This window comes from Scyliorhinus canicula, chromosome 13 (genome assembly GCF_902713615.1).
Source record: "Scyliorhinus canicula chromosome 13, sScyCan1.1, whole genome shotgun sequence".
Taxonomy (NCBI): Eukaryota; Metazoa; Chordata; class Chondrichthyes; order Carcharhiniformes; family Scyliorhinidae; genus Scyliorhinus; species Scyliorhinus canicula.
In genome coordinates this window covers 129,678,593-129,705,107 of record NC_052158.1, presented here as the reverse complement: position 1 = coordinate 129,705,107, position 26,515 = coordinate 129,678,593, and the positions used below count along the sequence as shown (strand labels likewise).

At 47.4% G+C, this 26,515-nt stretch overlaps 1 protein-coding gene across 1 annotated transcript; it reads right to left on the bottom strand.

Annotated features, from left to right (window-relative positions):
* Positions 1 to 288: 288 nt before the first annotated feature.
* LOC119976398 (receptor-transporting protein 3-like) lies at positions 289 to 19,266 on the bottom strand. Its single transcript, XM_038816917.1, is given in 3 exon segments — positions 289 to 1,132; positions 1,134 to 1,467; positions 18,908 to 19,266. Coding segments are annotated over 3 exon segments (513 nt in total). The 5' UTR covers positions 19,054 to 19,266; the 3' UTR covers positions 289 to 1,099.
* Between the last annotated feature and the right edge of the window lie 7,249 nt (positions 19,267 to 26,515).

The following is a 26,515-nucleotide window of genomic DNA, read 5'->3' as shown; positions in this document are numbered from 1 at the left end:
TGTGACCTAAAAGTATCTTTATTCGAGAAGAGCATTAGTCATAAGAGTTGATGCTGTTAGCTTGAGACCAGTCTTGAGCTCAGCAAGCTGAGCTTTACCTTATGTTAGACAGAGAAAAGTAAAGGTTCCTGTGCTGCTTTGATGGAAAAGAAGGTTGCTTAGCCTAGATTGGCATAAAAAGCACAAAAACACCCCTACGGTTCATACTGGGCACAATAATGAACATTTTGTTAACTCCTGGAAGTTTCTTCTACTGCCCAGGAAATGAGGATGAGGATATCAGGAAAGTGCCATTTGTGTATTGTTTTATTACTTTTAAGAGTGCCAGAATACAATACCATAGGCAGAATTTTACACCGATGGGATTTACAGTCCCTCCAAAGTCAATGCTGCATTTTACAGTCCTGCCCCCACCGCGAAAGACCATAACCTGCCACCCCACAAAGCTGAAATTTCCATTTGACTCATTCAAAGACAATTTATTGCATTCATTTGCTGCTGCAATTGCACTGTAAAGCCCGGTGAAATAGTATAAAAATATATAATTTAACTTTAGAGGTTTAATGTTTCCCTTGGAATGGGAAAAAAAACTAATTTTTGTCAACAGGCAAGAGATACATCTGAACAGATAATATTTTCAAGTGCTATGAAAGCAAAGCCTGAACATTGGGATTTTATTTCATCTGCCAGCACTATTTTAAACTTGAATGAGGTTCATATGAATAAAAAGGTCTTCAAGTGGTTATTTTGAATTATATAAATAATGTACAATTAAATATTAGTAATGCAGCAATTTTCATTGTCATTTTAATTATATTAGTCAGAAAATCATGCCATACAGTGATAGGCCAAATGATCCACACTGTCTGTGACAGCTCTTTGAAAGAGTTATCCATTAAATCCCATTACCCTGCTTTTTGCCCATAACCCTACAAATTTTCCCATTTAAGCATTTATTCAATTGCAATTTCAAAATATGAAGCTGCATCCACCATCTTTCAGGCCTTACAGGTTCTAACGACCCATATACATCAATATGAATTACAATGAAATATAATTTTGCAACATCGAATCCATCAGGTTTGCAAAAGTTTTTTTCTCAAAGGACAAGCTCAGGCTCCTGGTCAGTTATCTTGGTTGCAGATTCCCAAGCTGCAAGCTTCACAATGACGACGCTCGTGGGGACCATCCATGTAGTTATCTCTTCCAAAAAAGGTTGTACCTTCTCCAACGTGTTCCTTATAACATCGTTGCAGAATTTTTGTCATTAACCGACCAAGAACTTGTTTTATATTTTCTTCATTGAAAGATGGTTCCACAAAGCCGACTTCATCATTATGGTCCTTTCGGCACTGCTGTTTGAAGAATCGGACCTTCACCACTCCTGTCCCATTTTGCAGTCTCATATTGAAAAGAATTAGAGCTTTCGCAGAAGCCCATTTATTGGAGCAAGTTGAACAATAAAATCTGAGAATAAAGAAATAAAGCATGAGTTCCTCGTATCCTAATTGTTACAGAAAAATAATTGACCCAGTGTTCTCATTCTTTTCCAAAATCAGAACATACCTGGCTCTCAACCAAGGATGTGACTAAAATATGTAATGCCAGAATTAGAATTGATGCTAGACTGTAGATTTTATTCCTCTGCTCACTTCATATTAGTAAAAATAAACATTGACATGACTTACGAACTTTTAGTAGGTGTTGAATTATGCTAAGATTTAGTTCCACCATGCCTATCACTTTAATATGTCCTCCAAGTAGCCGTTCTTTAAAGAGTGACAGCCAACAGACTGTGTCATCAGACAGAACAAATTCTGCCTCCACTGCAGATTTCCTACTGTAAAATCATAAGATGGATTTAGACAAAGAAAATCATCAGCCCATTTGATTGCATGAGTGTGGAATATGAATCCTACTGACTCCATGTTTAGCGGCATCTTAACAGTTCTATGTACTGGCTGCAACTACTGTAATAGCTGTCAAGTGCTTTGAGAGAATCTAAGTATGTTATAACATGTTTTGTAAGCATGTGTTCTTACATTGCAAATGAACTCTGCACAAAAATGCAAATTGACTACAAATAATTTATTCACTTAACAGTGCTTGCGATGTTCTAATTATTTTCCATCCAGGTGTTTCCTCTTGATGGTTGTATATAGTTTCTGAGAAATATTATTTAATATAGTGCTCCTTCCCAGCCCAATGAGAGAAACAAGTGAGGTGGGTGGCTGCTCATTCTCAAGGTTTGTGGCAGTGGCTCTGTACTTCTTTGCGTGGGCTTCTGCAACTGTTCACACCATATCCAACGCTATAGAGACTTCTGCCTCGGCCGGCTCCATTTATGGTTCAGCATATGAGATTTGAGGGCAATAATTTGGTGGCACAGATGTTCTCTCACCTGTGTCTACTATTATTGCAAGTTACGACTGGTGTGTGTTTCTGCAACATTCCTGTAATCTGCAATCAGCAGAATACAAAGTTGTGCAAAGGTTGTAGAAGTCCCACAACATATCGCCTTGGTAATTCTCCAGTGTGGTACACTTAGTATGGTCCAATTTCAAGCAGAGCATAGCTTTTTTTTGGGGGGGGGGGCTTTCGGTATTTGGGCATCCAGGTGGCGTGGGGGTGGGAGCAGCTACACAAGCTGAATCTAGCTTGGTTGGTGGAGCAGCTGAAAGGGGATTTTAGGAGGTGGTATGTGCTCCCGCTGTCATTGGCGGGAGACGGGTGCAATTGGTGAAAATGACGGTCCTCGGGTGTGACCAACATTCATTTCAAGCAGATGATAGGGACATCTTATGTGCACCTGAAGCAATATGCGAGGGACATTTCTTGTGTGCATTTTGGCACAGGACCTCCCACTACAAACTTGGTAAGTGGAATGCTAATTTTATGCTCAGAAAATCAGCAAGGCACAATTAATTTCTATCCCAAAATCTTTTTCATACCTTTGAGCCATTCAGGTGCATTTTCTCTCTGAACTGCCTCCAGCTCTATGAGTGTCTCTCTTGTATAGGAATGGCTACATTGAACATAATGCTTAAGGTTGTGATCTGACCAAAGCATTATTTAATCATAACTTTCTTTACAGTAGTTGTTGCTGATGCAATCATATCTTTTCTTGCTATTTTGGCTTTATGCGTTAGCATTATATTTGCTTTGTCGATTGCTTCTCTGCTGTGTTTGTGTATGTTGCTCATCAAGCATAACTGGTCTCTTTCAATTTCATCTCAGCTATTACAACGTCTTTCATAAGAGTGTGTGCTGCTAATTTTTCTTCCTATATGTAAAACGTGTCTATTTTAAATTTAATTTATCATTGTTCCATCCAATTGTATATTTACTCCAACACATTTTGTATTTTCGAAGTGTCTCCTTCAAATCAACCTTTACCCATTAGTAATGAATTTGTAAATTCAGGCTACTGACGCAACTTGAAGTAATAATATGAACATGAGAAACAATATTGACCCTGAAACACTCCATTCAGCACTATCTATAATTTCGCGCTTTTCTACCTTTCATACCCTTTATACTCTTCGGAATCTATGTTCACTGCTGGTTGCTAGGTTATTATTGGAGATAATCAACACCTTTAATCCAAGTGATTAACTTCCTGACTTGACAATGTACTGCAGTAACTTTATCAAATTTCCTGAGGCCGAAGCAAATTTTGAATGCTTACCCTTCTCATCTGGGGCAATAAACAGAAGTGACCTCATTCCACACAAACAAATATAAGAAATAGAAACAGGGGTAGGCCATACGGCATCTTGAGCCTGTTCCACCATTCAATAAGGTCATTGCTAATTTGATGTGGCTTTAACTCCATTTCCTAGCTGCCCCCCATAACCCTTGATGTTGATCAGAACTCTGTTTCAGTATTGACCCAGTCATGATGCAGCCTCTGGGTTAGAGAATTCCAAAGTCTACTGGCCCACTGAGAGAAGACATTCTTCCTCATCTTCACATTAAATGGGAAGGCCCTAATTTTCAAACTTCATCCCTAGTTATATATTCCCAATGTCAGGAATAATCCTCATAGATCTACCCTTTCAATCCCTCTCAAAATCTTTGGCGGGATTCTTCTGCAATCGGCGGGATGGCCCGACGCCGGCTCCAAGAGGGGCGCGAACAATTCCGGCGCCAGGCCGCCTGTAAGTTGCGGAATCCTCCGCACTTCCAGGGGCTAGGCCGGTGGCAGAGGGGTTGGTGCCACGACAACCGGTGCCGAAGGGCCGCCGCGGACCGCCGTGAGTTGGCGCATGCGCAGGACTGCTGCCGTGTTCAAGCGCATGCGCAGAACCGTGTTTCCTGCGCATGGTGTTTCTTCTCCGCGCCAGCCATGGAGGAGCCTTACAGAAGCCGGCGCGGAGGGAAAAAGTGCCCCCACGGCACAGGCCCGCCCACAGATCGGTGGGCCCCGATTGTGGGCCAGGCCACTGTGGGGGATGCCCCCGGGGACGGACCTGACGGCCGAGATGACCTTGTCAATTTCACACCGGTGGGACTGGCCGAAAACGGGTGGCCGCCCGTCTCAACGGGGCCCAGAAAATTGCCGGGGGAGGCCGCTGGCAACGGCCCCTAACTGGCGCGGCGCATTCCCCGCCCCCGCCCAAAAACCGGCGCCAGAGAATTCGGCAGCCGGCGTTGGAGCGGCGGGGTGGAATTCACGCCGCCCCTCCCAGGGACTCTCCGACCCACCGGGGGGGGGGGGGGGGGGGGGGGGTCGGATAATCCCGTCCCTTATGTTTCAATAAAATCATGTCTCCTTCTTCTAAACTCCATTGAGTATAGGAGCATGCTGCTCAATGTTTCCTCACCACAAGACAACCCCGCCAGACTCGGAATCAACCTGGTGAAACTTCCTGAACTGTCTACAGTTCATCGATGTCGTTCCTGTACACAGACCACTTGCTGTGGTCTTACTAATGTCCTATACAGCTTTAGCGTGACTTCCCTTCTTTTATATTCCATCCCAGCTCCAATAAAGGCCAAAATACAATTTGTCTTCTTAAGTACTTACAGTAACTTCATGCTAACTTTGTGATTCATGTACAAGGGCACCTGGGTCTTTGTGTATTGCAGCTTTCTGCAGTCACTCGTCATTTAAATAATACTCGTTTTTCACTTCTTCCCACATTATACTTCATCTGTCAGATTTTTGCCCACTCACTTAGCCTATCTTAATCCTTTGACAAACTCTTGGGGGCGGGGATCTTGGGTCCACGTTCGCCCCGAGTGCAAATGGTGAAGCGGACTCAGAACCCTGCAAGAGCTGGAAAATTTGAACCTTGCCGGCGAAATCTCCAATTTTCCCTGCTTGTGATGAAATGAGGTTCCTTCCCAGGAAGGTCAGAAACTTCATTTCAATACATAAAAAAATTAGTGGGATTCCCCACTATATCGTCCCTCCCACCATTAGGAATTCCTCCCCCCACCCTCGCCATTGTGATGTCACAATGGTGAGGTTTACATATTTTTAAAAATGTGAACCAGGTGATGGGAACACGCTAGGGGCACATAAATAAGTATAACTCCCAGGGGAGAGGGACATGGCAGGGCACTGCCACCTGGTACCCTGGCACTGCCGGGGTCAGTGCCAGACAGCAGTGCCAGTGTGCTGGGGGCAGGGTCAGGGAGCCCCTCTGGGGAGCTCCATTGGAGGGAGCTGCCCTTATCCGGGGGTGGTGGGGGGGTGCATTCCCCTTTTGTGTGCCGGGGGGAGGGTTTGCCCATGTGCGTGTGGGGCTCACTATGAGTGTGGGAAGGGGGTTCCTGTTTCTTTTATCAGCGATTGGGGCGCCCAGTAAAAAAGGCACCGTGATCTCGGGATTCCCAGTGTTGCTGCCCACCCCGCCTTGCCAGTGTAATATCATGGTCCGCACCTCCATTTTCTTTTGCACAGAAGCTGTACAGAGTATGAGAAAAGATGGCTGTGGGCCGACAAGCTGCATGCCAGTTTTCTTACCTTGGCCCATCGAATCTGCTCCATCATTCAATGAGATCATGATGGATCTGATATGATAACCCTCAACTCCACTTTCCCAACTTATCCCCACAACCCTTGATTCCCTTATTGATTAAAAATCTATCAATCTGAGCCATGACCTAGCCTCTACAGCCTTCTGCGGTAAAGAATTCCACAGATACATCGCCCTCTGAGAGAAGAAATTCCTCCTCGTCTCTGTCTTAAATGGGCACCCCCTTACTCTGAGATTATGTCCTCTGGTCCTAGACTCTTCCACAAAGGGAAACAATGTGCGCGATTCTCCCAGACAGGGAGAAATCGTAAGGCTGGCATCAAAACCGGGCGGGTTTGACGCCAGCCTCCCCCTCCCCGACCGGGAACCGATTCTGGTCCCCGGTCGGGGCTAGTATGCCGCGGCCATGAACTCCGGCATCGCGGGCTTAACGAAATTCGTTAAGCCCGCTTGCCAGAGTTTGCGCCAGCTGACGCGTCACATGACGTCAGCCGCGCATGCGCGGATTGGATGACTCCAACCCGCGCATGCGCGGATGACGTCATCGCGCATTTGCGTGAAACCCGCGCATGCGCGGGCCAGGATGCCCCTCAGCCGCCCCGCGAAGTGATACAGCGGGGCGGCGGAAGGACAAAGAGTGCGCGGGAATCGGACCCGCTGCCCGCGATCGGTGCCCACCGATCGCGGGCCCATGGTACCCTTGGCACGGCCGTGGTACTGCTGTGCCAATCGGTGCCATGGTTGGCAAGATCGGGACTTTACGGCCGTTTTTACGAACGGCCAGACCAGGTGTGTTTGCCGTTCGTAAAAACGGCCGTAAAGGGCTTGGAACTCGGCCCATCGGCCAGCTAAGAATCGCTGCTGGCCGTAAAAAAACGGCGGCAGCGATTCGTATCGGGAGTTGGGCGTGGGGGGGGGAGAATAGCGGGAGGGCGTCGGACGAGCGTGGCCGTAAAAATTTACGAACCACGCTATTCTCCGCACCGTCGTGAGTGCGGAGAATTGCGCCCAATGTCTCAGCATCGACCCTGAGAATCCTATATGTCTCAATAAGGCTGCCCCTCATTCACCTAAACTCCAATGAATACAGGCCCAATCTATTCAACCTCTCCTCATAAGATAATCCATCCATACCCAGTATCAACTTGATGAATCTTCCCTGGACTGCTCCCTATGCCAGTATATCTTTCCTTAGATAAGGGGTCAGCAACATTATACAATACCCTAAATTTGGTCACACCAAGGCTCCACATAATTACAGCACAGTTTTACTCAGATTCTCTTGCAACAGAGACCAAAAACCCATCTATCCCAGTCTTAAATGTATTCAATACCCTCTGGGGTAAAGTCCTAAACGATTGGATCCTTATCCTGTGACCCAGTGTTTTAGATTCCCTGACCAGCAAAAACAATCTGTCAGCATCTACCCTGTCAAGCTCCTTCAGAATGTTATAGGTTTCAGTCAGCTTGCCTCTCATTCTTCTATTCTCCAGAGAATAAAAGCCCAATTTACTCATCCTCTCATCACAGGGGAACCCCCCTCACCCCAAGGACCAATTCAGTGGACCTTCTCTGTACCGCCTCCAATGCAAATATAGCCTTTTTAAAATGTGGAGATGAGAAATGCATACGGTATTCCAGATATGGGGCGCGATTTAACTAAATGGGAACAAAGTTCCATAATGATCACTGTAGCCGTATGCTTCCCGGAGCTCTCAGCACAGTGAAACACAAGGTTATAAAACGCGAATTGCATTTGATAAGGGGTCTCAATGGGGAACGTGTGGCCGAGGCTGCACGAAGCCCCGTTTTGTAGACTGAGGAACTCCTCAGTGTAGCGAGAAGCGGGATGCCATTTTTAAAGGGTATCCTGATCTCCAAAGCCCCCGAAGCGACCCCCAACACGCCAAGCCCCAAGGGGCTATGGGCGGGTTCCCGGCCTAAGGAACACTCAATAACACCCGTGCAAAAAATACCAGCGAGGCACCTTGGCGGTGCCAAACTAGCACCTTGGCAGTGCCAGGGTATCACTCTGCCCAAAGTGCATGCACCTGGGGGCCTGCGATCCCATGGAAGACCCCAACAAGTGCCATTCCATCTGGTCCCCATTGGTGGAGACCAGGACTGAACAGCGCTCACCCAAGGTCCCTGAGGTGAAGGACATTGATCCTACGCCTCGGGTAACTCTGAAATCTGCAAATTAAAGTGAGACTCGCTATTTCGCCTTAATATGCAGAGGTGCTAAACAGTTAGATCTCGCAAGGTGTTGCGAGCCGGGTAGATCTGGGGAGCGGGGTCTCCTGGCTTTTATCGGCCACACTGCGCTGTGTGAGCTGCTTTTCAGACACAGCGTGGCCATTAAATAGCACCCATGGTCTCACCAAAATCCTGTCCAACTGTAACGAGGCTTCTTTATTCTTGTACTCCAATCCCTTTGCAATATAGACCAATTTGCCAATTGCCTTTGAATTGCTTGATGCACCTGCATGCTTACTTTCTGTGTTCTACGTACAAGAACATCCAAATCTCTTTGAACATCAACACTTACAAGTTTCTTACCTTTTAAAAATGTTCTGTTTATTTATTCTGAAAAACTTTGCACTTCTCTGTATTATACTCCATATATCCACTCATCTAACCTGTCTATAAATCTGTGCAGACTCTCTGTCACCTCCCTGCAACTTACCTATTTCCACAGAGCTTGGTATAATCAGCAAACGTAGATACATTACTCTCTGTCACTTTGTCTAAGTCATTAATATAGACTTAAATAACTGAGGCCCCAGCACTGATCCTTCATTGTGGCACTCCATTATTTATTTCTTGCCAACTTGAAAACGCCACATTTATGCGAGCACTCTGAGTGCGATTATCCGGTACAAGTAACTTTTGGGCAGTCTCCAAATTTTCCCATCATGCCTGCAATGATGCCCACTACTGGCAGGACAAGAAAATCCTGGCCACTATTTTCTATCTATTTACCAATCCTCTACCCATGCTAATTTATTACCTCCAACTCCAGGAGGTATTAAACTTTTGCATGAAACCTCATTGAACACCACTTGGAAATCCAGACATACCACATCTATTAGTCTTCCTTTTCTCTATTTGTTAAACCTGAAAAGAATCCATATTTAAAACTTCATTCATGGCATTTGTTTCCCATCCCTAATTACCCTTGAACTGAAGACACTTAAGAGTCAACCACATTGCTGTGGGTCTGGAGTCACATGTAGGCCAGACCAGGTAAGGGTGGCAGATTTCCTTCACTAAAGTGTATCAATTAACAAACTGGTTTCAATGCAATCGACAATGGTTTCATCATCATCATTAGACTTTTAATTCCAGAATTTTATTGAAATCAAATTTGACCATCTGCTGTGGTAAGAATCAAACCTAGATCCCCAGAACATTGCTCATGTTTAAATGGCGACATGATCTCTGAATCCACCCCCCCACCTCCCCCCCCCGACCCCAACGACCCAACTTACCAATGAAGGAGTTCTCGAGTTCCCCCATCTCATAAGGGCAGAACACTCCCAGACCCTCTTCCCAGTATGGGAAATATGCCATCCAGACACCTTGGCACTGCCAGCTTGGCACTATGGCAGTGCCTTTGCCAGTCACGATGCCATCCAGGTGGCTCTGGCATGGTGCCAGGCTGGCATGCTATGGTGCCAGGGTGGCATTGGGGGTGCCAGAGTACCATCCTGCCCAGAACCCGACCACCCAGGGACCCGACCACCCAGGGGGGCATCTTTACTGGGTGGGCCACCATCAGGGGGGGGGGGGGGGGGGGGTGGCGGAGGGGGTGAGGGGAATGTTGCTGAGCAGGGGAGGTGGCCTTCAGCTGGTTGGGAAGGGCAGGGGAGATGGGTGTCTCCGAAAAGGGGGAACATTCGGTCTATGTTTACTTTATCAATCCTTTTTAGTATTTTATATATCTTGGTCAGGTCCCTTCTCATCCTTGTAAATTCCAGCGAGTATAAGCCCAATCTGTTTAATCTTTCTTTATATGTCAACCCTTTCATTCCCGGAATCAATCTGGTGAACCTCCTCTGAATTGCTTCCAATGCCACCACATCCTTCCTCAAATAAGGAGACCAAAACTGGATACAATACTCCAGCTGTGGTCTCACCAATACTCTATACAATTGCAACAACAGTTCTCTACATTTATACTCCAGTCCTTTTGCAATAAACGCTAACATTCCATTTGCCTTTTTAATTACATGCTGCACCTGCATATCGACTTTCTGAGATTCATGAACGAAGACAACCAGATCCCTCTGTCCAGACGCATCTTGAATCTGCTTTCCATTTAGATAATAATTTGCCTTACTATTTTTTCAGCCAAAATGGATAACCTCACACTTATCTACATTTTTTCTTATAAATTTAGAGTACCCAATTATTTTTCTCCAATTAAAGGGCAATTTAGCATGGCCAATCCACCTATCCTGCACATCTTTGGGTTATGGGGTGAAACCCACGCAGACACGGGGAGAAACAATTATCTACATGAAACTCCATTTGCCAAATTTTGGCCCAACCTCCTAACCCATCTATATCTGTCTGAAAGGTTTTTATCTCCTCTTCACTTCCTGCTTTCCCATCTATTTCGTATCATCCACAAATTTTCCTATGTTACATTCTATCCCTGCTTGCAGGTCCTTTATATAGATTGTGAACAGTTGAGGTCTGAGGACTGATCCCTGCAACTCCCAGCTGGTTACAGTTCGCCATCCAGAGAATGACCCATTTATCCAAACCCTGTATTTTCTGTAACCATGTAATCACGGGCGGGATTCTCCCATGCCCAGCGGGGCGGGGGGGACCCGGCGGGACGAAGTGGCATGAACCACTCCGGCGTCAGGCCGCCCCAAACGTGCGGAATCCTCCGCATTTTCAGAGGCTAGGCCCGCCCCGGAGTGGTTGACGCCCCACTGGCTGGCGGGATAGGGGTTTGGTGCCACGCCAACCGGTGCCGAATGGCCTCCGCTGGCCGGTGCGAGTTGGCACATACGCAGGAGCGCCAGCGCGTGTTGGCGTCATCCCCGCGCATGCGCGGGAGGGTTTGTCTCCACATTGGCCATCGCGGAGGACCACAGCGACCATGCGGAAGAATAGCGTGCCCCCATGGCACAGGCCTGCCCGCTGATTGGTGGGTCCTGACCATGGGCCAGGCCACTGTGGGAGCACCTCCCGGGCCAGATCCCCCCCGCAACCCCCCAGGAACCATGGAGTCCGCCCGCGCCGCCAGGTCCCGCCAGTAAGGGACCTACTCTAATTTACGCCGGCGGGACCGGCTACAGGCGGGCGGGTCTTCGGCCCATCGCGGACCGGAGAATTCGGTCGGCCCCGGGCCCATTGAGTCGCGCCGGACCCCGCTATTCTCTGAGGCGGGCGGGCCGACTCACGCTGGGCCAGTTTTTGGGGAGCGGGAAAATTGGGAGGGCGACGGGGGCAGGATTCACGCCGACCCCCGACGATTCTCCCACCCGGTGGGGGGTTGGAGAATCCCGCCCCATGTCTCTGTAATGGTGCTTGGCTCTAAACTATTTACATCTATCTGTGCCATTTCTTCATAGATCATATTGTAGAGCTTCATGCATTTAGATAGATAACCTTCATTTTCACTTTACAACGTCTCCTCTTTTTACCCTGCAATGACTAATTCGCTGATGCACATTTATTCCTAGAACCTCTGTCCTTTCCTGTGTCACTCTGCATGTCTTTACCCACATTGCTCTACTGCTCTGATGCCTTAACCTTTCCATAGAACCACTACAGTGCAGAAACAGGCCATTTAGCCCATAGAATCTGCACCGACCCTCCGAAAGAACACTACCTAGGCCCACATCCCTGTTTTACACCCATGAACCCACACATTGATCATGGCAATCCATCGAACCTGCGTATCTTTGAACTGTGGGAGGAAACCGGAGCACTCGGAGGAAACCACACAGACAAGGGGAGAACGTGCAGACTCCACACAGTTTCTCTTTCGCTTTGGATTTCTCAATCTACCTTCACCCTCCTCAACTCCACCCCGTCTTAGTTCTAAGCTCTGTCCACAGCCCTAATTATCCTCATGGCCAGGCGCTGGTCCCAGCTAAATTCAAGTGAAAACTACCTCAAGGGAATAGTTCACTCTTCACTGAGTACTGATGTCAGTGCCCCCTGAATTAAAACCCATTCTTCACGTTTATTTCTCTAATCTGTTTAATTCTATGCCAATTAGTGTACAGCTCAGCTATCAATTCAGAGATGATTACCTTTGATGTTCTACATTTTAATTTGGACCTTAACTCCTCAAATGCTCTTAGTATATCATTATTCCTGGTTCTACCTTTGTCGTTGGTTTCCACATGGACCACAACAACTGGGCCCACTCCCTCCTACTCTAACTTTCTCTCAACCTGCAAGGAGATGTCCCTAACTGGGGCACCGGGCAGGCAACACGACCTTCAGAGTTTCCTGTCACTAGTGCAGAGAACAGAATCTATCCCACGGAAATACTGTGCACTATCACTATTACATTCCTCTTAGACCCACCCACTTGCCATGGTATCCTTCACCATGACGCCATGGTCAGTCCGCTCATCCACCATGCAGTCCATCCCCTCCTTAAGTGGGAGTTACTGGGTTACGGGGATAAGGTAGATACGTGGGCTTGAGTAGGATGCTCTTTGTAACGGCTGGTGCAGACTAGATGGGCCAAATAGCCTCCTTCTGCACTGTAAATTCTATGATTCTATGATTCTTATCCACAAAGTTAGCAAGGACCTCATAGCATTTGGAAAAAGCTGACAAGGCTGAGGCTTCCCATCACTATATGCTGGGTTCCCATTATTGGGTTCCCATGACCAATCATTCTTCCCTGTCCCTGACTCTTGACGAACTCAAAGGTTCTGCCTAGCCTCAGGAAATGTGATCGCCTCCTGGAATAAAATGTCCAGTAAACGTTCCCCTCCTTGACGCATCGCAATGCCTGCAGCTCTGCCTCCAGCTCAACGACTCTGAGCCAAAGTTTCTCAACCTGCAGAACTTACTGCAGACATGTTTGCACTGGATCACATTGGTGTATGGGACACCCTACATTCCACAGCCATACTGCACCATCTCCCCAACCTTTGTTATTATGCATTAGTCAATTAATAGATAATTTGTTTCCTTATTTGAAAATTAATAGCCACATTATTCCCAATAACCTATACAGCAACGAGCAAGCCTTAATTCTACCAATAAAACCTCACAATTATTAGTAGGTTATACACTTTTGAAAGATAAAGGAGCAAAACACTCATCGACCAATCACTTACCTATTTCACACTTTGATAATTCACAAGACACAGCTGGTCAACAGTCAGAGCCTCCATGCTGGTTATGCTCTTTAATGGACTCTCATCTCACTCTGCACATTTTAATGGACTCTCATCTCACTCTGTACTCTTTAATGGGCTCTCATCTGCCTCTATGCTCTTTAATGCTCTTTAACCCCAGAAGCCATGGATGAACTTGGATGAGCAGCCTTCTCAAAGGTCAACCCACGGAAAGCCACTGGCCCGGATGGGGTACCCGGACGAGCACTCAGGCCTTGCGCGGATCAGCTGGCGGGGATATTCGCAGACATCTTCAACCTCTCTTTACAACAATCTGAGGTCCCTATCTGCTTCAAGAAGACGACCATCACCCCTGTACCAAAAGAAAGTCAAGCCGCGTGCCTTAATAACTATCGTCCAGTGGCTCTGTCATCCATCATCATGAAGTGCTTCGAAAGGTTAGTCAAGGCAGGAATCAACTTCAGCCTCCCGGATTGCCTTGATCCACTACAGTTCGCCTACCGCTGCAACAGGTCCACAGCAGACGCCATCTCCATGGCCCTGCACTCTACCCTGGAACACCTAGATAACAAAGACATCTATGTCAGACTCCTATTTATCAACTACAGCTCAGTCTTCAACACCATCATTCCAACGAAACTCATCTCCAAACTCCGTGGCCTTGGCCTCGGCTCCTCCCTCTGCGATTGGATCCTGAACTTTCTAACCCACAGGCCACAATCAGTAAAGATAGGCAACAACACCTCCTCTACGTTCATCCTCAACACCGGTGCCCCACAATGCTGAGTCCTCAGCCTGATGACATTAGGGAAGAAGCCGTTCTTGAGTTGGTTGGCACGTTATCTCAAACTTTGGTATCTTTGTCCTGACGGAAGAAGGTGGAAGAGAGTATGTCCGGGATGCGTGCGGTCCTTGATTAGGCTGGCTGCCTTTCTGAGGCAGCGGGAATTATAGATAGAGTCAATGGATGGGAGGCTGGTTTGCGTGATGGATTGGGCTACATTCATGACCTTTTGTAGTTTCCTGCGGTCTTGGGCAGAGCAGGCTCCATACCAAGCTGTGATACGACCAGAAAGAATGGTGCCCTCAGCCCCCTACTATACTCTTTATACACCTATGACTGTGCAGCCAAATTCCCCTCCAACTTGATTTTCAAATTTGCTGATGACACCACTGTAGTGGTTCGGATTTCAAACAGTGATGAGACAGAGTATAGGAATGAGACAGAGAATCTGATGAACTGGTGCAACGACAATAATCTCTCCCTCAATGTCAACAAAACAAAGGAGATTGTCATCGACTTCAGGAAGCGTAGTGGAGAACATGCCCCTGTCTACGTCAATGGGAACGAAGTAGAAAGGGTTGAGAGCTTCAAGTTTTTAGGTGTACAGATCACCAACAGTCTGTCCTGATCCCCCCATGCCGACACTATAATTCAGAAAGCCCACCAACGATTCTACTTTCTCAGAAGACTAAGCACATTTGGGATGTCAGCTACGACCCTCACCAACTTCTACAGATGCACCATTGAAAGCATTCTTTCTGGTTGTATCACATCTTGGTATGGACCCTGCTCTACCCAAGACCGCAGAAAACAACAAAAGGTCGTGAACGTAGCCCAGTCCATCACGCAAACCAGCCTCCCATTCATTGACACTATCTATAATTCCCGCTGCCTCAGAAAGGCAGCCAGCATAATTAAGGACCCCATGCACCCTGGACATACTCTCTTCCACCACCTTCTTCTGTCAGGAAAATGATACCAATGTTTGAGGTCACGTGCCAACCAACTCAAGTACAGCTTCTTCCTGACTGCCATCAAACTTTTGAATGGACCTACCTGGTATTAAGTTGATCTTTTCTCTACACCTTGCTATGACTGTAACATTATATTCTGCAATCTCTCCTTCCTTCCCTATGTATGGTATGCATTGTTTGTACAGCATGCAAGAAACAATACTTTTCACTGTATACTAATACATGTGACAATAATAAATCAAATCAAAATTGGTAATGGACTCTCACCTCACTTTGCATTCTTTGTGGACTCTCACCTGTCCCTCTGCTGAGAAAATTATTGATTAAAAAACTAATGTAGGTCCCTTACATTCAGAAACGGGGCAATTCATAACAGGGAACAAAGAAATAGCTGAGGAACTAAATTCGTACTTTGCTTCTGTCTTCAGAAAGGAAGACATGAATAATGAACCTGAAGTTCTGAGAAACACAAGTTTTAGTGAGGAGCTGAAGGAAATTAGTATTAGGAAAGAAATGGTTTGGGGGAATGAAGGTGAACAAATCTCTAGGGCCTGATAATCTTCATCGCAGAGTACTTAAGGAAGTGGCCCTCGAAATAGTAGATACATTGGTGGTCATTTTCTAAAGTTCTTTGCACTCTGGAATGGCTCCAACAGATTGGAGGATAGCAAATGCAATCCCGCTATTCAAAAAGGGAGGTAAAGAGAAAAGAGAGAACTATAGACCATTGACTCTAACATTGGGAGTAGGGAAGGTGCTGGAGTCCATTTTCAAGAATTTTATAGCACAGCATTTGGAAAGCAGTGGTGTAATCAGATAAATGCCTCATGGATTTACAAAAGGAAAATCATGCTTGACAAATCTACTAGAATTCTTTGAAGATGTAACTAGTAGAGTTGACCAGGGAGAACCAGTGGATGTGGTTTAGTTAGACTTTCAGAAGGCTTTTGACAAGATCTCACATTGCAGATTACTATGTAAAGTTAAAGCGCATGGGATTGCTTGTCATGTCTTGAGATGGATAAAAAGCTGGTTTGCAGACAGGAAGCAAAAAGTTGGAATAAATGGGTCTTTTTCTGATTGGCAGGCAGTGACTAGTGGGGTACCACAGGGGTCTGTGCTAGCACCCCAACTGTTCACATTATATATTCATGATTTGGACAAGGAAACTAAATGTATTATCTCCAAATTTGCAGATGATGCAAAGTTGGGTGAGAAGGTGAGCTTTGAGGAGATCTGAGATGTTCCAGCGGGATTTGGACATGCAGAGTAAGTGGGCACATGCATGGCAGATGCAGTATAATGTGGATAAATGTGAGGATATCCATTTCAGTGGCAAAAGTAGGAAGGCAGATTATTATTTGAATGGGTGTAAATTGAGAGAGGTGGATACTCAGCGAGACCTTGGTGTCTTTGTGCACCAATGCTGAAAGTAAGCACGCAGGTATAGCAGGCAGTAAAGAAGGCAAATGGTATGTTGGCCTTCAAAGCGAGAGCATGTAAGTATTGAAATGGAGATGTTTTACTGCAATTGTACCGGGCATTGTTTGAGGCCATACCTGGAGTATTAGAGTTAACATAGAACAGTACAGCACAGAATTATTATTGTGTGCAGTTTTGATGTCCTTATCTGAGGAATGTTCTTGCTATGGAGGGAGTGCAGTGAAGGTTTACCAGGCTGATTCTTGGGATGGTGGGACTGTCCTATGTATGAGGAGAGATGAAGTCGGTTAGGATTATATTTAGAAGAGTGAGAGGGGCTCTCATAGAATCTCACAAAATTTGAACAGAATTAGACAGGGTAGATTCAGAAAGAATGTTGCCAATGGTGGGAAAGTCCAGAACTAGGGGTCATAGTTTGAGGATAAACCTATTAGGACTGAGGTGAGGAGAAATTTCTTCACCCAGAGAGTGGTGAAGCTGTGGAATTCGCTACCATAGGAAGTAGTTGAGGCCAAAACGTTGTGTAATTTCAAGAAGGAATTAGATATAGCTCTTGGGGCTAATGGGATCAAGGGTTAGGGGGGGAAGGCGGGATCAGGGAATTGAACTTGACAATCAGCCGTGGTTATAATGAATGGCGGAACAGGCTTGAAGGGCCGAATGGCCTCCCTATTGCATCCATTTTCTATGTTTCTATGTTTCATGGATTCTAACATCACTTCGCACTCCTTAATGCATCCTCACCTCTCCCTCTGCTCCTTAATGGACTCTTGCCTCTCCTTCTGCTTTTTAATGCTTCTCACCTCACTCTGTGCTCTTTAAAGGACTCTGCCCTCTCTACCCTTGTTAATGGACTCTCGCTTTCCCCGCCATCGTTAGTGGCCTCTGACCTCACTCTGTGCTCCACAAAGGACTCTGGCCTTTCTACCCTCGTTAATGGACACTCACCATCCCCTCCATCTTCAAATGGACTCTCACCTCTCACTCTGCTCTTTAATGCAATCTTGCCTCTCTCTTCATTCTTTTTTAATGGACTCTCATCTTTCTCCCTCTCTCCACTCTTTAATGGAGCCTCACCTCTCCTGCTGCCCTTTTTAATGGACCATCGACATTCTCCCCACTCTTGAATGGACTCGTGCTTCTCTCTGTTCTTCAATAGACCTCAGCCTCCCTCTCCACATTCTTTCCTCTTTATTGCTTATTATCCAGCGAGTGAGCATTTGCCTTCATTCCAAAGCAAAGTAAATTTATTGAGCCACTTCCAAATTGGTGTGACTGAAATCAATTAATTTACAGGTAACAAGATCAGATAACAGAAAGAGGACAATAGGCATGTATCAGTATCTATGGTAAATTGAATCAATAACTTATTTTCTATTTTTTTTCTGCTCGCTTACTCTTTACTAAGGACACAGGGAGTCCACACCGAGTAAAAATAAGAAGAAAGATTTATTTACAATCGATATATATGCACTTTCCGGTAGACTGGGTTGTAGAATCATAGAATTCCTACAGTGCAGAAGGAGGCCATTCAGTCCATCGAATCTGCAGCAGCCTTTGCACAGAGCATCCTACTATAGCCTACACCTCCATCCTATCCCCGTAACCCTGTAACCCCACCTAACCTTTTGGACACTAAGGGGTAATTTAGCATGGCCAATCCACCTAACCTGCACATCTTTGGACCATGGGAGGACAGCGGAGGACCCGGAGAAAACCCACAGGGACACGGGGAGAACGTGCAAACTCCACACGGACAGTCACCCGAAGCTGGAATTGAACCCGGGTCCCTGAGCTGTGAGGCAGCAGTGCTAACCACTGTGCCACCTTGCCACCCGGGTTCCTTCTGCTTGGTTCCTTGCTGGCAGACCTTATATACACTGGGTAATTGAGATACCCCGTCCCTAGCAGGGGATCACGTACTCTGCAAGGAGCACGGGGAAGGCAAGCATTCCCACCCCGTAGGTCCTGTGCAGGATATTATATACTCTTCCCTTCAAATTTCATCAGTCTTTTTCTGCTAAATGGCCTCATCGCAAGAATTCTAGCAGCACGTTCATGATTTTATATGTTAGCATCATACATCTGCTTTTGTGTAATTGGTTCCATACCATTTGCAACCCTTTCCTTTCTGTGCACTGTTACTGAAATGCAACATTACAGGGAAGTACCGTGCAAATGATTTGACTTTGAATGCTGAAAAATATCAAAGAGCTCCCAACAGGGGATTTGTTTGCTTTGCATCACTCTTTTCCTTAGAGAACTTTGGCTGTTATTATCGCCTCAAAAGACGAGTTAACAATATCTTGCTGATGTTACTTAGTTTTCCTGCCCCTATTGCCCCTAAGATAAAATATTACACATATGCCTTACCTTGCAAATGACGATGTCCTGTACCAATTCCATCCTGCAGGTGCATGCTGTGGTGGCAAGTGGTCATCTTGTGTAATAGTCCAACTATCGGAGTATGCCAGATCTGACACCTTACAATTGAACAATTGAACCCAGCTTGTGTTCATTTTCTTTAGTCTAAAAAATTCACTGACACTATCAAACAAAATCTAAGAAACCTTCTCCAAGTTCTCTTCAATTTTCAGTCTCATCTGTTAGATTGTACTATCACAGTAAGTATGCAATTGCAGTAAGAAACAGAAATATAATTAGGATCTCCTGCTCACGTTTCAATCATTTGGTCTGATACCGCATAGTAACAAGAACAGACTAAATCAAATGGGAGATTCAGCTCTTTAAAGGTTTTGCAGAGTCACTGAGATTAACCACGCCCTCAGTAACTAGAAGTGGGTAAACAAATACATTGTGAGTCGTTACGTAAAAATTGTCAAAGGAAACTGAAACTAATACCAGTGATGGTCTTTTGTAAATGCATATGACAGGAACCTCTTTCACTTTTGTCCTTGTCATGTCATGCTCAATATTTTGACCGTAGATTTATTTTTAATTCCATGCAGTTTTTTGAATTCATTCATGGGATGTGGGTATTGCTGGGGAGGTCAGCATTTGTTGCCCATTGCAAATTGCCCTCGGACTGAGAGGCTTGTGAGGTCACTTCAGAGGGCATTTAAGAGTCTACCACATTGTTATGCGTCTAGAGTCACTTTTGTCAGTAAGGACAGCAAATTTCCTCCCCAAAAGGGCATCAGCAAACTAACAATCAACAATGGTCATCACTTATAATTTGAATTCAAATTCCACCATCTGTTGTGGTCTCTGGATCCAGTGACAATACCACGGCGTCACCGCCTCCCCCCCTTCTGACCCCTTGTACCTTCCAACACAACAAAGCATTTGGAAGGGCAAACAGTGGCCTGCTTCTGGACCTCTGCAATTTCTGCTTTTGGGCTGATCACTGAGAGATGTAGTCCAACAGTAGTCCAGAGTGATTCACCCTCTAACATTCCTCTCTCTGGAAGGGAAATGCCTATGCTTTGTGTCAAAACTCATGTGAAGAGTAAATTCCAAAACAGACTGAGCCCAATAGTATGTTATTGGCCCATAGGTTCCATGCTCCAGGGCAACGTATCTGGGAGGTATCGAAAAGATGTGCTGTGGAACTGCATGTTTCAAGCTAAGGATTGCATGGCAATTGCCAGGGAAGTTCAAACTTCTACTGGACAACTGCTCTGCGCTGGGAACCATCCAGAAATGCGGTTTAAATCGCAAACTTGGGATGGTTTTGACTGCCTACAGCAATAGTTACCCAGCAAAAGTTTGAAGAATAATTTCTAACTTCTGGGTAACTATTGGACTGATGTCCCCGAACCACCATGGGACAACTCATTACCAGCCCCCCACCCCCCTCCCCAACAACCACCAGAACACCCTTCGGCCTTCATAACACCTTGCATGGGACACAGGGGACCTCCTGACTACTCCAACTAGTTCCACCATCTCCCTGATCACACCACCTCCCCACCCCAACACTCCCCCACCCTCCCCTGGCCATGGGACACCCCAACCATCTCCCTGTCAATCTGCATGGGATGCTCCACACCACCCTAAGCACCCAAGCCCTCGGACCCACCCCAAGAGCACCTTATGCGGCCCCCTGCATCCTGTCCACTTACCTTATACTCTCACCTTTACCTGGCTCCTCAGTGTCTGGATCTTTAAACTTTCATGATTTATGGCCGCTAATGCCGTAAAAAAGGAAGTGTGGCTTACTTTGACTGAGCTGCCTTTGATTGTAGGCCGCCAGAAGCTGTTGTGATACACAGATCCCACCTGCCCGAATCGAAAGGTTGGGTGAGAGAGCGGGTGAAATTCGCCGCCTTGCGCCGCCGCTAGCGGAGTTAACGACAAGGCGGAGAATTTAGCATCATGAAGTAAAGTGGATTGGCGCCCCATATCTGATGCTCTGCCCCCCCCCCCCCCCCCCCCCCCACTCTTGGCATCGGGATCGGGGTTCGTGCCTCACGCTAGTGGGAGGATGCCAATGGGTCATCAGGACATGATGAAGTAGTCAGCTAGAAATTTGCATGCTGAAGGATTGGAAATCGCTTCCTGGTTTGCGCTCCCATATTCCTGATTTGCGTAATTCAGCTCCAGCGGGAGAACATAGCCGCCCAAAAGGAGAATTTAGCCCAGCAGCTGGATTTCAAGATAAGTAATTACAAGTAGTGAGGTAATCCAACTCAGTTGCCACTCCACCGGGAGTTATGGGCTGTAACTTGAAGTTATTCCGAAAATAAGAAACTTGGAATGAGATATAATGGAAGAATCACTGCTTTATGGAAGAAAAACACATAAATAGCCACATCATATTAATCATTCAAGCGATGCAGGTTTTGAGATCCAGCTGCTTTTAACGCAAATTATGTGATTGCATCATGTTTTCAAGAGATGGTCTTTTATTGGAAGATTTTTTAAAATTCAGAGTTAAAAAAAACAGGTTTGAAATATCGGATGCATTGTGAAAGGATTGAGAAATATGTGGAGAAGACAAACCTGTTAAAAACTGAAAGAGTTGTTTGGACAGTGGTCCTTTCCTGTCACATTTCAAACAATCGATTAACATCCCAACTCGGTTGGTTCAGGTTTACTTCTGGATGAGGAAACAGAAACTGAAACTGAATGAACCTCAGCTGATCTATCTGGCATGAGGCAAATAGGAATGAAAGGTCGTGCGGCAAGCACAGGAAAGGAGGGTCGAGAAAGAGGAGATGTTGGTAAATAGCTGAAGGCGAAGTGGAGGCCAAGGGGGAGGGGTTGGGAATGAAGGAATCTGGTGCAGCTACAGGAGAGAAAAGCTACTGCTCTTTCAGCTGCCTCTTCATCAGGCAGGGCCAAGGGGAAGACAGAAACCTGGATGAAACAGATGGTGGTCACAAAGCAGAAAAAAGTGGCAAGCTTAGCCGGGCCTTAAGGTTCTCTCAATGGAAATGTATTGAAAACAATGAAACAGTTGTTTAATCATATCGGCTGCACTTGGGTGTGATAGCTGTTTCCAAATCAACATCCTGGGGGTTACCATTGATCAGAAACTGAACTGGGCTAGCCACATTAATAATGTGGCTACCAGGGCAGGTCAAAGGCGAGAAACTCACCTCCTGATTCCCCCAAAGCGTGTCCTTCACCTACAAGGCAGGAGTCAGGAGTGTAATGGAATATCCTCCACTTGCCTGGATGAGTGCAGCTCCAACAACACTCAAGAAGCTTGTCACCACCCAGGACAAAGCAGCCCGCTGATTGCTCCCCGTTCCACAAACATTCAAACCCTCCACCACTGAACTGTGGTAGCCTTCTGCACCATCTACAAGATGCACAGCAGTAACTCACCAATGTTCCTTAGACCAGGCATTTTCAAAGTGGGGGGGGGGCGCGACCCTCGGGTGGGTAGTGGGCGGGTATCGGAAGAGACGCGGAGCCATCCATCGCAGCTTTTCCGATTGCGGGAATTCAGGTGCAACGGCCGCAGCAGCCGACTTTTAAAAATGGCAGCTGCGAGCAACTTTAAAAATAACGGCTGCGACTGCCTTTAAAAATGTAGGCGCGCTGCGGATGCTTGCCCGCTCATCAGTCCGCATGCCTGGAGCCTAGAGAGAAACACCGCCTCCTCTTGATGTCAGCGTACTGACCCAGGAGAAGATTGTTTATTAAAATTCAATTCAGTCTTCTTGCATCTGCCTGGAATATGCTCAATGGCCGAGCCTGCAGAACTCTCTTTGATAGTGAATTTTAGAGATTAAAAAGATTCACAATACTTTGCATTAAGTAATCCCTCCTCATCTATGTCTAATATCGCCGCATTGTAATTTGCAGACTGTATCCCCAGGCTGTAAACCACCCATCTGAAGAAATCTTACATTCTGCACCTGCTCTGTCGAGTCCTGAGTGAATAATGCCTGTTTTAATGAGGTAATTTCTCATTCTTCGCCACTCTAGACGATAGAATATAAGCCCAGGTTCACCTCTCGCATTAAAGGTACAAGAAAATGATAGGTCGCGAATGTCGGCCGGCGTGGGTCGCGAATGTCGGCCGGCGTGGGTCCCGATGGTTGGCTGGCGTGGGTCCCGAAGGTCAGCCTGCATGTTTAAGCCGGGACTAAAGTTGCTTATAACGGTGAGCATTATTACCTCACATTTCATGTGGCCATTTGTCAGGTAAAGTTTTAAAAATTGACTTGGACTTTGATTCCCGGGCTGCTTTTGCTCGGCTTGTTGTGCAAGTGTTAAAGTTTAACCTCTGTGGATGGTACAGCAATTGTCTTCAGGCGGGTTGATCTGCTAGATTTTGGCAGAGGATGAGATGAGTGTGGTGAATGTAATATAGATATGTATATATGATAATTCACACTGTCTTTGTAAGCACAGTAGCGCTATTCTACCACTAGGGGGAGTAGCTCTGGGAGTACTCAGGAACTTTTACTGGGCTCCACCCTTGGATCCGCCCATGACTCCTCCCCCTAGTGCAGCTGTAGAAATACCCTTGTCCAGAGCCAGCCTGAGTTCACTAAGAGTTCATCAACGGGTAACAGGCTGGCTCTGAAGTAAGTCGATTAAAGCCTAGATTCAAATTGGAAACACGTGTCTGGTGAATTGATGGTTCCATCAATTTAATCGACTTAAGAACAGTAAAGATCGATTATAGAATCGGCCCTCAAGCCTGGACGCCTGGAACTCGACCCGCAGGATGCAGAGGCTAAAGAAATCTTCTCCCACTGGATCCGGTGCTTCAAGGCCTACCTGGCAGAAGCGAGCACAGCCGAAACGAAACGAGGATCAGAAGCTAAGTATACTGCACGTGAGGGTGAGCCACAGAATCTCTACGCAACTAAAACTCTGCCAGTTCATATACTGCGGCGCTAGCAGTTCTCGATAAAATTTATGTAAGGCCTAGTAATGATGTTTACGCTCGCCATGTGTTCACGACTCGCTGCCAGCGGTCTACAGAATCACTCGCCGAATTCCTAAGGGAACTCAATAATTTGTCCAATGACTGTAATTACCAAGCGATTACCGCGGCTGAACACAGGGAACTTGCAGTGCGCGATGTTTTTGTAGCGGGCCTCAGGTCTAACTATGTGTGCCAACGACTGCTGGAAAAGGGGGCCCAGGACTTAGAAACGACTGTGGAAGCTGCTACCACGATAGAGGTCTCCTTCCGCAGCCTTAACTCGTTCCCCGCGGACCCCGCGACCCAATCATGGGCCCCCGACCAGCGACTCCCCCAGGCCTGTGCGACGTGGCCGCCCAGTCACCATGCTGCCCCAGCCAGCCACTATGCTGCTCCAGCCAGCTACTACGCTGCTCCAGTCTGCCATTTCTGCGGCCAGAACCAGCACCCGCAGCAGCACTGCCCGGCCCGCAACGCAACCTGCAGTAGGTGCGGGCGAAAAGGCGATTATGCAAGAGTGTGTCTCGCCAAAAGGGCCCCAGCTTCCAACTCCCCAGCGACTCAAAGTAATCGCTCCCCTCACTCGCAGGCTCGTGGGGCCCGAAACGCTGGGGCCTATGCCCGACTCCGCCCCCTCCAGCCACGTGCGACCCATGGGGATCGCCATCTTGGAAAACGTCCACCACACGGCCGGCCACGTGCGACTCATGGGGGCCGCCATCTTGGACGCCATCTTCCTCGCCGCCCGCCACGTGTGATCCACGGGCCCGATCGGCATCTCCGCGCTCGGACAACTCTGCGGAAGAATTCGAATTTGACTATGAACTCAAAGGGCAGTCATCACGGGACCACTCCATCCCAGCTGATCGAGCCGCCTTTGCCTGAAAAATGGCCACATGAAATGTGAGGTAACAATGATCACCGTTATAAGCAACTGAAGTCATTGCATCATTTGTTTGAGAGGCGATTCTTTGTTGGATTGAGAAATAGGTGGAGAAGACAAACCTGTTATGTTGTGGTGTCACATTTAAAACAATCAGATAACATCCCAGTTCTGTTGGTTTAGGATTACTTCTGGATAAGGAAATAGAAACTGAATGAAACTCAGCTACTCTAACTGGTATGAGGTAAATAGGAATGAAACGTCATCCAGCAAGCACAGGCAAGGAGGGTCAAGAAATAGAAGGTTGTGAATAGTGTAGGACTCCCCCTTCTGATTCAGATGAGCGGCGCCACCGAGGATCAGGACCTCTGGGACCCTGGCCTTTCCCAAACACCATTGGAGCCAGGGCCATTGGCCGTGGGCTGCTGCAGCCAGATGACATCTCCCCAGAGCCACTGGAGGAGGATTCACAGAGGTGCAGATCTGTGGCTGGTGAAACCGCAAGGACCGGCAATTCTAGGTCAGCCAACCAGCACGACACTCTGGTTAAGGGAGATGCCCACCTAGAGCTAGGAGTCAGGGCCGGCCCAATGTACCGGCAACTCGGGCAGTCGCCCGGGGCGCCATGTGCTAGGGGGCGCCAGAGACTCGGATCCCGCGCATGCGCAGTTGGGCCGGTGCCAACCAGCGCATGCGCGGTGGCCGCCCTCCCCCAGGGCGGCTCCCTCCGCCCCCCCTCGGTCCGCCCCGCCCCCTCCTCGGTCCGCCCCGCCCCCCCTCGGTCCGCCCCGCCCCCCCTCGGTCTGCCCCCCCTCGGTCCACCCCCCCCCTCGGTCCGCCCCCCTCCCTCGGCCCTGCCCCCTCCCTCGGCCCCCCCCTCAGCCCCCCCCTCGCCCCCCCCTCGGTCCGCCCCGCCCCCCCTCGGCCCCCCCCCCCTCGGCCCCCCCCCCCCGAAGGGCGCCGAAGTTCAGCTTGCCCGGGGCGCCAGCAACCCTAGGGCCGGCGCTGCTAGGAGTCTCCACCCAGAGCAGCCCAACAAAGACAAATATTTGCAGTTGAATTGCAGCCTCACGCTGCAGGTTTCCCTCATCAAAATCACTGTCCAACAGAACTGTCACCTACTAAAATTAGAGCTGGACATGAGGGCTGCTGTCTCAGTGATAGGATGGCAGGTGTTCAAAAAGATCAGGACAGGAATCCAGCATTTGAACTTAAGGGGCACCGAGGCGAGGTTACACCTCGTGGGGGAACCACAAGCTATAGCGGGTACAAGAATTATCCCAATTGTCTATGACAGCAGTCCGTCTGGTTGCCCTTGATAATAGTATGGAGCCCCAGCCTGAGCATATTGGTCTGTGATTGGCTATGGAGGCTCAGCTTGGACTGGCAGCGGATTTTCAGGATGGGAACTGGGGTATTATACAAATTCTTGGGGAAGTACCCAGAGGTTTTAAATGAGAACTTGGGTGAGATCAAAGGTGCCATGGCCAAGATACACGAAGACACTGAGGCCCAACTGAAGTACCTCAGGGCGCGTCCAGTTCCCTACGCTTTGCTGACAAAATAGAGGACAAGCTCAACCAAGGCAAGCCAAGGAATTGTTCAGCCAGTACAATTTGCAGATTGGGCAGCACCTGTAGTCCCGGTAATGAAACCAGACAAAACCCATCTGCCTGTGCAGGGATGACAAGCTAACAGTGAACAAGGCCTCTCATTTGGACAAGTACCCAATGCAGCGAATAGA